This window comes from Macrobrachium rosenbergii, chromosome 40, assembly GCF_040412425.1.
Source record: "Macrobrachium rosenbergii isolate ZJJX-2024 chromosome 40, ASM4041242v1, whole genome shotgun sequence".
Classification (NCBI taxonomy): domain Eukaryota; kingdom Metazoa; phylum Arthropoda; class Malacostraca; order Decapoda; family Palaemonidae; genus Macrobrachium; species Macrobrachium rosenbergii.
This window is the reverse complement of record NC_089780.1, coordinates 10,215,077-10,229,083: the sequence shown is the minus strand read 5'-3', so window position 1 is coordinate 10,229,083 and position 14,007 is coordinate 10,215,077. Positions and strand designations below refer to the sequence as shown.

The window sequence follows — 14,007 nt, the reverse complement described above, 5'->3', positions numbered from 1 at the left end:
ACCACATACAACATTTTCATGAGTGATCCTATTTTCCAATCATATGTTTATGTTGGCACGAATATGCCTCAAATAGATCCTTAAAAACATAAAACGTTAACAAGAAGATAAAGCAATGTATGTAAAAATAACTTCTAGAAAGGGAAGAGACAGGTTACACTTGGTAAAATCCGGATGTGTTGGTCTATCTACACTTTTCTGCTCAACTCTGATTCCCTTTATATCCCCCTTACCGTATTTTACGCTGGTGTTCCCCCTTTGGAAGTCACCCATTAAAAAAGGAAAGCTGGTTTTCCACATGAATAAAGAGGAAGAAGATATATGAGATCATTTCTGGAAAAACAAAGATTCTGAAAGCAAAGCATTCAGTGAGTGGCATTGGTAGTTAGGATAGCCCAAAGAATTACTATCAGTCAAATATCCACAGGCGAAAAGAAAAATAGGAAAACACCTGTCATATGGGAGGAAGGATTATTTTCAAGATCAAAAGAAGAAGAGAGGCAACGCTGTGTCAAATGACAAAGCAGTTTTCGCATGAATGGGACAATTAGGTCATATCAGTTGTCTGTCGTTAAAGAAAATCTAATATTAATACTGTTATAACTACGCAGAACCTTACGGATCTTTCCTAGATAGGGTTTTCGAGTGTCGTTATCTAGGACTATTATTTCTTGGGGGTCATTATCTTTATGATATTTACAGTCTTTTGCTTATGTTTTGACGGTAATCCCCAACGGGCTTGTACTAAACACGCCGCAAAGGTGGATAACATAAGGGTTTTAAAACCCTTGGGAGTCACACTCTAGGAAAGATACCTTTCACCACTTCTTTAAAGACCGCGTGTCCAACGGAACCTATTCTTACCTGTAGCTGTTGAACCAAACTGTCTTTGATAAGGAACCAAGAACGCCTGTTGCCTTAGCTTTGGCCATCTTTTTTAAAACAATACCTTTAACTGTCCAAGGAGCATTGGAACATTCAAATTGGTCAACAGACGATAAACACAGGTCACTATAGGTCATCTTTTTTAACAACTGATGTACGATTTAATTTCAAAATAGTTTTAAACAGGTAATCTAAGGCCAGTGCATGTTAGATACGACTGAATATCAAATCCTCTCAGTAATTTTTACAAAATGATTTGTTGATGCTCTTGCAGATAAAAGGGAACCTTTAGTATACTCCATTTCCCTCTGTACCGCTCTTTCGTTCTGGTTAATGATGCTTGTCATACAAGAATTTTCGCACATTACTATAAAACATATCACTGTTGGAAACCACCAGAATCAAAATGAGTATAAAAATTCTACTTCTTTATGAAATATTATAAATTTCAGGACAAATGGAAAGACTGATGAACGAGCTTTGTGATGGTATTAGGTTCGTCATTTTTATAACGAGAAAATTGACGTCAAGTGTCACGTAAGTTTGCGTTTGTATAGAGAGATGTTTATTGCAGAGTATTTTTTTCTGTTACTAGGCTGAATGAATATATAAGCTTAGTTGTCTATTTTTCCATTGTACAGTTCATGTTTTTATGTTGAGCACTGATTTAGCTGGAAAAACGCGTTCCTCTTTTTAAAAACTATGTCATCGAACTGTTATTTATATATAAAAAATCTAACTGCTATTAAATTTCCCTGTTTGCTTTAATATTTATTAACGAAAATGAAAAGTTGTTTTCGGTTACAACGTTCAATAGCTGTACAAAGATTTCCCGTAAATTTCAGAAATATTGACTTCATAGAATCAAAAATAATTTTGACTGTTCGTACATATCACAAACTGGCTGGGAAAGTCAAGGACCGCTTTGGAGAACGAATCTTTGGCAAATGCTGAATAACGTACGAAAAGCACTGATTAGGACTATCTATAAGTCACTGACTTGCATTCAACCTGTTTGTCAAGTGTGTGCAATGGAGTGCCGCATGTGATTATGAAGTGTTTTTTGGATGCAAGACAGATGACTGAAGTAAATTCACAACTGACAGAAAAATCAAGATTTCTTGAGGTGGATTTCTCTACACGCGCCCGATTCTGAAAAGTGAGCTGTTATGGTGACACTATTACTTCAGTCATCTTTCATGGGGTGCGTCCACACTGTAGTGAAACTCATGGAGTATCTGCCAGACACAGGATACTTGGCCAGTATTCTCACTTCCTTCTTCAGCCCTGGAAACCTCTTCAGTCCCTTCAGAAGACTTGCGTCTTTGTAAGTTTTAACCTTTTTTTTATACACTTATACGCCGCTAGAAATTCTGAAACTTGCTGCTGGGTAACTCTAATTTAGTTTCTAAACTTCAGCTTAATAAAACTCATCAATCAGTTGTGAAGATAAACTCAGCTTTATTGAAAAAATCTACGGTATTGTACTATAACGATAATAGATACAGATTCAGGCACGAGGAAATATTTTTTTTGTTAAATAAATAATGGTGTGGTTGAAAAGAAAAATAAGAACGAGAATGATCATATCAGGAATGAAGAAATTAACTACTTGCGATCTGGGTTGAAAATTTCCGTGATAAAAAAAAAATGACAGCTTTGAACCTGGTGTATATATGGTAAACATTTATTCCCCGGAGCTTCCAACAGAAAAGAGATAATAAAAATGGCAAGAAAGCAGATGATGTCGACCCATTTCCAAAGGGAAAGAAAGAGATTGTAAAAAGCTGCACGAGTAAGACCAAGTTCCAAGATAAAAGAAAATAATCTTTAGTATAATGCAGGTCAGTGTTAAACATATTACATCTGTCGGATATTATTGAATAGTCTGTGCATGCATGTAGGCAAAAAGTTAAAATGTAGCAAAAAATACCGAGGCAGGACTTTGTCCATAAAATACCGAAATTCACCCCAGAATGAAAAGTACATTAACACGTGAAATTACCTAACTTAAATCTTTATAAGAATCTGGTCAAATTCAGCTATAGCACCGATGATTAAGTTAACAAAAAAGACTATAGATTTTGAAACTGACATCCTGATGAATTGGGAATCCTGACGGCACACGACAGAGATCTCTAATTTCCTGCTCATAAGTATGAAGGGAAAGTGATGAAAATTCCTAAATATCTCCTTTAATACTTTTACTCGCTGGTTTCTATCCCACCCACACAAACCAATTAGTGAAAAAAAAAACGAAAATATACGACGATCGCGTTCATATCGAACGTTGCTAAGGACGCCAAAGTTTTATGATTGGTGGTTTCCAAGGGAAGTGACGTCACGAACCGAGCCAAACATCATGGCTGCGCCCTGTATTATGATCCCACCTTGTCTGCTGTCGATTCGCTAAAACCTGCCGAATTTTCAGTATGAGGAAGTAAGTGAACCCTTTTTCACCGCTGTTTCACGCCACTTTACTCCGCGGGTTTATTGATCGCATTTGCTCGTAAATGTGACAGGTGTTGGTAATTAAAAGAGGTCAATTATAAGGGCGAAGGGTGGGCAGCTTCTTATGTGTCCTCGACGTCGGTTGTAGATTTGATTTAGTTTTGTTGCTTTTCGTTGAGGTTGTTTTAGCTTTAAGTGTTGCTGGATGCTTTAAGAATTATGTCCGGGACGGATTTACATCGTAAGTCAATAATAAAGTCCGGGCGAGACCCAATCCAGCTTAGGTTAGTCCAGGGTATCGCAATGGCAAACCCGCCTTGTGGTATGCCGTATCCTTCATGGCTTCTGAGGAAAGACGGACATTATAAATAAATGGTTATTGGCCGATTTAAAAATGTATTACTGACGGGAAATATGCATATTAGCAGACATTATCATGTACTTACTTTGGCAAGACTCAGCTAGCCTGCATTTCAGTCTTGGGCAAGTCTTAGCTTACGTAAATATGCTACTGTACTTCTCTAAGTGGTCAGGCTGTCTTGTGTCTTACGGAGTTCAGGCAAAGCTGTCTTAGAAAGCTCAAACCATTCATTTTTTAGCTTTCCTTACCCTAATGACCAATATTTAGCCTGTTGCAAGGCTATGGGAGACTGTAATCGGTAAACTAGATTTTGATGGGTTGGGAAACCAAATTCGTATGGGTTACACTTATCAGAAAGGTATGGGGTCCATAAAAATTATAATAATTTGCAAAAATCCATATAAATTATAATAATTTGCAAAAAACTATGTGTTTCATGCACAGGCTATCATCTGTAGGCTACTACTGTGCACCCTGGTTTCGGTAACCGTCACCTTACATGTTCAATATTCACCATTTTTGGGACCAGGCCCTTGGGGATGAATGTAAGAAAAAACATGGTAAATAACATAAACATAAAGAAAAGACATAAATATAATCACAAACATAATTAAAAAGCGATAAATATTCTGTTATTCACTATTTTCCGAATTGGCTCAAAGAGCCCTAGTGATTGGCTTTATAGCCTAAATTTCATGATTTATTACCTAGAAATGTAAAAAGATTAGAATTGTAGCTTTGGCAAGTGAGCCTAAGCTGTTAGGTTCTTATTTTGCTAGCCGATCCATCCCCAGAACTTGAACCTAACCCATCCTAGAGCATCATAGGCTGAAGAGCAGAGTGAACTTCAGGGATGCATCCTAACCAAACCTGATGTAGGACACCCCACCTTGGTGGGGAGGTTTGACTTTCCCCTGGCCCTGCGCTTCCAGCTAATCTGGCCTGAGCACTATACATCATAAAGTGAAATACATAAATTTACTGTAACCTCATGTTACACACTATATTCTAACAGGCAAGGGGACACCCCTCTATCTCCCCCTTACCATTTCATAGAGCATATTCCTTACCTTGTTAGCAAAGAATTGACTATCGCTACTAAAGGTGAAGACATTTTCCCGTTTTGAATAACTATTTTGAGAAATGGAATTTACCCGAGAACTTGTGTATCGGGATTTGTACTGATTTATCTCCATCAGTGTCAGGATCTGTTAAAGGTTGTGTATCTTTTGTAAAATGACAAAATCCAAATATTATAACAACTCACTGCTTCTTGCGCAGAGAAGTCCTAATGGTAAGAACGCTGGACACTAGATTGAAAGAAGTTCTTGATCGAGTTGTAGTAATGGTAAATTTCATTAAAACAGGCCAGTAAAAGCTCGTATATGTGAACTACTTCGTGAAAGTTTGGATTTGCAACACAAGTGCTTGCTTTTGCACACAGAAGTGAGGTGGTTATCAAGAGGTAGGGTATTCTTTTGTGCACTTGGACTTCGACAAGAACAACTTGCATTTTTGGAGAAAGAAAATAAAAATAACTCTTGCGAACTTCGTGAATGTGAATTTTGGATCTCAGAGTTGGAATATTTGACTGAAATGTTCCAACACTTAAATACTCTGAACATATCTATGCAAAAGGGAATTTGAAAATCACCTCTCAATGGCTGACAAAATAAAAGCATTCCAGAAAAAGCTAATGATTTGGAAGAGGAAAGCAAGTTTAGGCTGTTTGGAAATGTTTCCTTTGGTTAGAAAAGGATATTTAAATGATTTAATCCCTTTTGATAGTGGATCATTTAACAACTATGGAAAGTGAGCTGGGCTAGTATTTTCCATCCATAAACGGTCAGCAATACATTTGGATTCTCAGGTCCTTTTTATTGATGTTTCGTCTGATGACATTGGTTTGTCATTAACAGAAGTAGAAGAGCTGGCTACCATATCTGCTGATCGTGGCTTACAAATCAAACATAAAGACATGCCCATTTGTCAATTTTGGATTTCATCAAAGAAGAATATCCTTCAATAACTCTTTAAAGCACTGAATATTTTATTGGAGTTTACTGCATCATACCTCAATGAATTAGGATTTTTGCACTTACCAACATTAAAAGTAAAAATAGATCCAATATTAGATGCATTGATGAGGAAATGAGAGTATGCTTATCACATATAAGCCAGATATTAAAAAAATTGCCAAACCACAACATGCACAGGTTCCACACAAGCATTTCTAAATATAAAACATATTGTAATGTCTTAAAAATAAATGGTTATTTCAAGAACTGCTGTATTATTTGCCTATTTTGCAATTTTATGGCTAATTTTATCTTATTGAAATCCAAAGCACATCCCAGAGTTTTAATTACTCTACAAGTGTTCCCTGAAGTCAAGAAGATTGAGAAACACTAATCAAAAGCTATTACTCGTAGATTTAATGCCTGCTTCCCTCCCACTTACGTTAGCTCTGAATCTTCTATTGCATGGAAAGTGAGGGTGAGGCAGTAATTTCTCACAGCACTGAGCTTACTCAATAGATGTTTTTTTGTTGTATCCATTTGGTCATAGAAGAATGAGGTTTGGTATAACTGGAACTATGTATACATGAAAATAAAGTAATATATTTAATGGGTCTGGTGAAGTTTGCTTCCTAGTATAAAAGCACTGTTTTATTCTTTCAGGGCACGCATTGAGCTTGGGGATGTCACTCCCCATAACATTAAGCAGCTGAAGCTCCTGAATCAAGTGGTATTTCCTGTTAGCTATAACGACAAATTTTACAAAGATGTGCTTGAAGCCGGAGAATTAGCAAAATTAGGTAAGACGACATGTATCCTTCATTTTTATATTATCTGAATTTGATGTGAAAGTAGTCATAAAATCTTGGTTTTATTTTATGGAAATGTACCCCTCCTTCAGAGGCTTGAGAAATGTTTGTGTAGACAGTAGTATGCAAATTTCTTCTTCTTTTTTTTTCTCAAGTTTAAAATACAGTTGTCCAAAAAAGAATTGTACTGCACAGTGTTTAAACTTTTGTCAGTTCAAGATATATACAGTATGTTGCATGTTCAAGAAAATCATATGGATAAAACTTGATGTAAAAGTCTATTTTATTTTGTATTTTACAATTTCAATCATTTTTTATAGAGATTATCTCATATCTGCTAAGAATTTCTGAATTAACCGGAAAAGCTTTTATAAAGACTGTATTTGATACAGGGTACAAGAATATCACTAACATGTGTACATTTTTCCAGGGTTTCCTCTTTTATTATCTGTACATAAAACTGTTGCCAAAGATTTTTTCTTGCAATCAAAAAAGTGTCATTTGAATCTGTATTTCATGGTCATGTTGCTGTTTGATAACCAGCCTTTAATATCTGCAGCATACTACAATGATATGGTCGTTGGCGGAGTGTGTTGTCGTGTAGATGTGTTGGATGGACAACGGCGACTGTACATAATGACATTAGGCTGTTTAGCTCCGTATCGACGGCTAGGGATAGGCACAAAAATGTTGGAACACGTTCTGAACTTTGTTGAAAGAGAAGGAAACTTTAATTCAATATTTTTGTAAGTATTTGAAAGTTTGTACGTTTTTGTTTTATCTGTAGCTTTTGGTTAATATTAAAACCTGATCACTTCACTAATCTTGGTGTATTTGAAGCTTCATAGTAAGTGGTGGGTTTATGTAGTGGCTTTTTGAGACCAAAAGACAGATTTAGTTACTCTTGTCAATCTCTCAGAGGTTAAGGAAATATCCAATACAGGTTTGCAAAAGACAGATTTAGTTACTCTTATCAATCTCTCAGAGATTAAGGAAATATCCAGTACAGGTTTGCTTGACTTGGATTTAGTGAAGGAATAAAAATGATAAAATCAAACAATGAGTAGGATTAATCTTTATGATGTTCACTCATATGTGATTTGAAATTTTCTCAGATACATAAAAATGTTTTACCACTTTGAGGCTAGACAGTTTTGTTGAGGAAATGGGTTTCATTAGTTACTTTCATTGCGGAACATGATGAAATCATGGATCCAAAAAAGATGTGTAGGTTCCAAGAAGTGTTCTGGTTTATAATACATCATACAAGAGTGTTCTTATTTTTGCATGTATTTCCTTTTTAGATGAACAACTTGCATTTTCGAAACTTGTTGATACATTCAGCTATAAACTAATGTTTTATTATCTTAATGATTTTATAGTACAGGCAGTCCCCAGTTATCAGCTGGGATTGGCGCCGATGAGCGGAAATCGATGCCTGTTGGAGCCAAAAATCGCCGATTTTCATCACCAGACAAGCTCTGTAAAACCGGATCGCTGATAGCCGAGCCTGCTGATTACCGGGGACTGTCTGAACTCTTGTTCGTTATGGAGAAAAGATCGGCAAGGAAATATACTGCTAAATTTAAGCATCAAGTTGTAGCTGAAGCTGAGAAAACAGTGGTCAAGCTGCTAATGAAAACGCATTATCGTGCATCGGCAACATGGACAAAACTGTAGTTCTGTTGAAGCAAAGTTAAGGCATTAGTTAACAGACAAGTGTTCAGCTTTAGTTTTAAAGAGAACTCTGGAGTCAAGTAAAATAAAATTGTTCTGGGTTAGGTCAGACTATGCAAAGTATAGGCTAGCCTGTGGTAACAGACTAAGCAAAGTATAGGCTAGCCTATAATAAAGGTTCAGCAAGAATCATTAAAGTGAAACCTGGCAATCTAATTTTATAGTACTGCTTCTTCCAAAGACGTCAAAGTTTTGAAACTTTGATGTATTTGCTATGTAAACTAGCCTGTTCTTCCATTTAACATGTCTAATACTGTCATTACCTCCACAGTACTTCACACATGTTCAGGCAATTTACTTCATCATCAAATATTTGTTCTCACTATGTGTGTGCAGTCGCTCATAGGAAAACATTCCAGCCTGCCTAGGCTATAGTATATAGGGTAGAGATTCAAGAATCATCAGCTAAACAGCCCTTTCATTTTACTAATTTTCTCTAAATTATCAACTTTTAGTTAATTTTTTGTTTGTATTTTATACATATGGTTATTGCATTTAAGATTTACAATATTTTTAAGATTGTTGTAAATTCATATTTATTTTTCTCGTGGGATTTTGCGATTATAGAAAGTCCTATCACCTTCAAAAAATGGCCAGAACTGTGTGTGCTCTTTTGGCAGACATTTTTATTGTCTAGAGCTCTTCTAGTTTGTGGGTTCCTTTGGATTGCAGCTGGTTTGATAAGATTGTTGTTGCTGTGTAAAATCTTAGGAAACTCTCCAAAAAATGTTTCACATGTGCATCATACCATTTGGCTACTGGTAAGGCAACTGATTTAAATCTGTGGAAATCATTATTAAGCCTAATTTGGTCCTATCTTAAGCCTGGCTTTGGATGAGGTAGTGGAACATTCACCTGGGAAGGTTGAAGCATTAAGTTGATGGTGCTTCATATGTAATCTGTACGTGGTAATTGTATCAAGGTTTAAATTGGTGAGAGGATTTCTTGCACTGCCAGATGACCGTAGGATTTTTTTCTTTCTGCTTCATCTAGTACCTCATTTTGATTAATTTATACATGGCTAGCCCCCATTTATTACAGATTTTTACTTTGTGAACTCTGAGAATGAAAGCACAAGTTTGAATTACTTTCTAGGAGAGCATTGTAAGATTGTACCCTTTTACTAATCTATCTGTCTTGTTATTTGACAACTAGGGGTGTCAATATTGTTTCTGAACAAGAATGATTAAATTGGATAATTACTCAAGTTTAGGATATTGATTCCCTGTAAGATACTGTATTGTCTATTGTCTAACTTGTATTTTCGTTGCTCTTCAGGCACGTGCAAGTTAACAATGATGGTGCCCTAGATTTCTACAAGAAGTTTGGCTTTGAAGTTGTGGAAACCAAGCAGCATTATTACAAAAGGATCGAGCCTGCAGATGCCCACGTTCTCCAGAAAACTCTGGTCAAATCTTGAACTCTGGCTGTGATTAAAGTTGTCTCAAAGTGGAACGGGCATTAACGGCGTGACGGAGCTAGTGAATAGGAAAAATGAAGTAATGCATGACTTGAATTCAGTTTAAAATAGAAAAAGGAAATGCATTCTGATAAGTAACCAAATACATTATAAAGCAATGTCTGACCTCTGTAAAAAGCTCATTGTGACCTTAATGAAAAAGTGGGGTTTTGGATAGTAAACGCACTCACAACCGCAAGCCGCATCATTGAATGTTATTTATGTAGTCACTTGTTTGCTGTACTGTGAATTGCTACTAAATGAAAGTGACTGTGTCAGTGAACAAAAAAGTAGATGTTCTTGAAATTCTGATGAATACATGTACAGGTTAATTACTATACTTTACTCAATTAGCTGATAGTAGAAAGAACTTCCGTGACCCTGGTAAGTGCGGGAATTGTAAAGTTTAATTTTCTGCCAGTTCATTTTTTTTTTTTTTGTTTTATTTATCGATACAGTTTAATGTCAGGGACGGCAAGAAGCATACTCACGTAAACTCCTGAGATTTCACTGTGTACAGAGTAGATATGAATTTGCAGCACATTGTTCATCAAGTCATCGTCAAATTTTGTTGTCAAATGTGTCGGCAACTGACTTATGATTCTCTACTAGTCTTATTTCAGTTTTCAGTCTGAATTTCTCTCCTTGCCCATTTACTGAGCAAGGTTGAAGTAGTCGTATGCAGCTCTGACGTTGCATTCATGTAGTGCATCATGACAGTTTCCCCAGAGAAATGTTTTTGTCACCTATGCAACTGGAAATTGTGCATTTGAATTTCATTAGACTATTAACTTGTTGTTTTTATAAGATTGAAATATATGAAATTCATTGACAATAGCCTTTAGGTATTATTTTCATCCTTGTATGTAATGGTTACTGTATGTTAGGAATATATGCTACTGAGGTGCCGTGGTCGTCATTAAAATGGCAATTGGTTGTGGTAAAATGGCAGTGGTACAGAAATTGGACCTTTCCCAAAATTTAAAAGAATTTTTTACTTATTGGTATGGTATAGGACCTCATTAGTCATTAACTTATTTGCACAGCTTATTTGTGAGCCTTCATTTGACTTTAATATTATTATGGAATATAGCATTAACTATTTTCATCATGGCTATCTGAGGCCCCTGTTTTGACACCTTAACTATTTATTCTTGCTCCGTTCTGGTGGTACAAGTAAGGAACATCTGTCTTGTCATTTAATCAAAAAAATTTTTTGTGAATTTATGGTGATTCTTACTAGAATACATTGTCATTGGATAGTAGTTTGTTTACAACTATGATATAGTGTCTAAATCTGAAGTTATAATATTGATTGATATACTGTATCTTGGCTGACATACTTTAGTTACTTGGTGCCTTCTTCATGTTATTTTTATTATAAATAGTTACAATACACTTGTCCAATTTATGGGATCACTCTGCCCTGTCTGTAAAGTACTGGTTTCTGATTGTGGGTTAAAATTTGAAGACAGTAAAATTGGAATTTGGACATCCAGTTGGGAAGAAAGGACAGAAACAAAAATGTGAAAGAGAGAGAGCATTGCACCCAGGAACTGGTGGGGTGCTTGCAAAATCTACTACTGTCAAAAGTGCACAGCTCCTATCATTGTAGGCTGAACCTCAAATGGAGTCCTTTCTCCGTTTTCACGAAGAAGTAATTTTTAATTTAAACGGGACTAGCGAGTTATATTTCTAGACTTCTTCGAGGCTAGCCCAAAGATAAGTTGAAAATTATGGGCAGTGTAAAGAAATTTGCAGCTAGTTGCAAAGTGACCAGAGGAACCAATTGTAAAATAAAAAGTAGAAATCTATGCAAATGGAGCCCAAAGGATGCTTCAAAGAACCTTCCGTACCATCTGTGGCGTACCTTCTAAAGCATGCTTTTAGCAGTACACTTGTAAAGGTGTTTTTCCTCATAACCATGTCTCTTTTTATACCTTTTCTTAACATACATATCAGTTGGCATTTCTTCAATGAATTGCTGTTTATGACGTATTCAACCATAACGAAAAATTCAGGAAATTGTCGGTCAGATTTTATTTAACAAAATATATTGATTATTTTGACTAAATCAGTACATTGTCTCAAGTGATATATTTTGTTTTTGTTAAGAACAAGCATGTTGATTCATTTCTTTGTATTTTATCTACAGGTTTGCTGTATTTCTCCACCTTTGTGAAGTTGCATCTCCAACCATCTTTTGCAGTGTACTGTATCTACTTTCGTATGGTAAATTCCTACCTAGCTGTGTAATTTCTTCAGTTTTACCTTTCTCTCGTTTAATGTTATTATAAAGTAGTTTAATAAGATAAGTCTCATAAGTAAAGATCTCTTAAAAACGAAATGAGAATTAAATTAAACAACTATGCGTGGAAAAACCAAAGGGAATGGATAAGAAGTAAATGCAGAAAGCAGTCGTGCTTGGGGGCAGCAGGCGCACTTCAGAAGATGTTTATTACCATCTATACAGTGTGCCATGATAAAAAGATGAAGGTGCTGTAATGTAGTGTGACCTCTATGTAACTTTCAATATGTTTTGTTTGATCAATTTTTTCTTATTTGTCTGCTAGGTGATCATTGCATTGTTTCTTATCACAAACTTCCAAGTTCTTACCAAGTACAACTGATACCACTTATGGCTTCATTGCAATTTTGCTGTAACTTGTACAGATTTTTTCCAAATTCCAGAGAGATGATATAATCTTTGATTCAGTTTATGGAGAGGCAGCCACATGATTCTTACCTTTTTCCACTTTATCCCCAGCCTCCCTAAATAATCATATGGTCAGTGACTCTGTCACACTGCAGAATTACAATCTTAACCTTTTTGATTACTGATGACTGATATAGACGTCATCCAAATTTAAGTCCTTCCCATATTCATGTCCTAGGCAAATGTCAAAAAGAACAATTGCACAAACCAGCAGCTAAGATGAGGATCATTTTTGGTGAGTGTTCCTGATATTTGTTTTATACATATGTAACGTGTATGTTTTTGTATAATTTCAAATTTTTATTCTGTAATTATGACATTTATCTTTTTTCTGCAAGGTAGTGAGAGAGAGGAGTGACTGCTTGCCTGATGTTTTTGCATAATTTCAAATTTTTATTCTGTAATTATGACATTTATCTTTTTTCTGTGAGGTAGTGAGAGAGAGGAATGAGTGCTTGCCTGAGTGTCACTTTTTAAACGGAAATTGTGATGCTACTGTGCAGTTAAACTTTTATATTTTCCATGGTACTGTTCTGTATTTTTGAAATATAAGAAGCACATTCTCAATAAAAATAAGACTGTCTTACTAAATATTTTTTATGAAAATTTTTTGAATTGAAAATTTTCTATAAATTTATTTCAAAGACCAAATTTATCACTGGGGCTTTTTATGGCATTGTTTAGAGGTCATTCATCTGCAGAATGAAATGGATTTATTTTACGACAAGAATCAATGGTTACCTGAAAAACCTACAGCTGTAACAAACCAAATCATTGCAAATGCATTTCTATCACCAAAAATAACTGTCTAATTCTTCATTGGCTGGTCAGAAGAATGGAAGAAAGAGAATGCTGAAAGGAGGTACACCCGTCAATGAGGAACTAGCCAATTGTGGAGGATGGTTAGCACAAAATAAGTAGGTACTGTTCTGTATTTTTTGAAAGCACATTCTCAACCAGTACTCTGTTTTACTATATTGAATTGAATTGAATATAGAATTTAGCACCAAAGCCCAAGCCCTGGGGATTTTATGAGGTCATTCAGTGCTGTTTGTCAAATCAGCAGAAGGTTTGAAAAAAGTTTCATTTTTGAAAACCTAAACTATACATAAGTATGAGAGAAAGGAAGTCTTATTCTCATTCTACTGTATTTGATTTTCGTTACAGTACTCTTCAGTGTTGTATTATAACTACAGTATTCTATATTCTAAATGATTTTACTTTTGTAATATGTTCAATTGTTAAAATTAATTGTTATAGGTGTACTTGTATGTTAAAAATGTATGTAGGTGAGTGATTGTTTAATGTTTGAAAAGAATGGGTAAAATACACAGGTAAACTGTTATAGCACAGTACTGCATATAAAAACCCCCAACCCTCATTTTTAAGTGTCAGGCTTGTATGCACTTGGAAACAGAGTCTTCTTTCTCTTAGCAAATTAACCTTTTCTTTACAGGTGACCAGTTTTGGATAAAGTTGAAACAGAGATGACAGAGTAAAACCAGGAAGTGATGGGAGAGTTTATGTACTAATAATAATTACTAAGATCTCAGTTTAACTAGCCAACTGAC

General features: G+C 35.4%; 1 protein-coding gene across 1 annotated transcript; it reads left to right on the top strand.

The window, feature by feature from the left end:
• The first annotated feature begins 3,191 nt into the window (after window positions 1-3,191).
• Window positions 3,192-10,557, top strand: san (Probable N-acetyltransferase san). Its single transcript, XM_067083092.1, has 4 exons — window positions 3,192-3,325; window positions 6,379-6,515; window positions 7,084-7,270; window positions 9,540-10,557. Exons 1-4 carry the CDS (start codon window positions 3,318-3,320, stop codon window positions 9,679-9,681), a joined length of 474 nt encoding a protein of 157 aa, XP_066939193.1. The 5' UTR covers window positions 3,192-3,317; the 3' UTR covers window positions 9,682-10,557.
• Window positions 10,558-14,007: the final 3,450 nt, after the last annotated feature.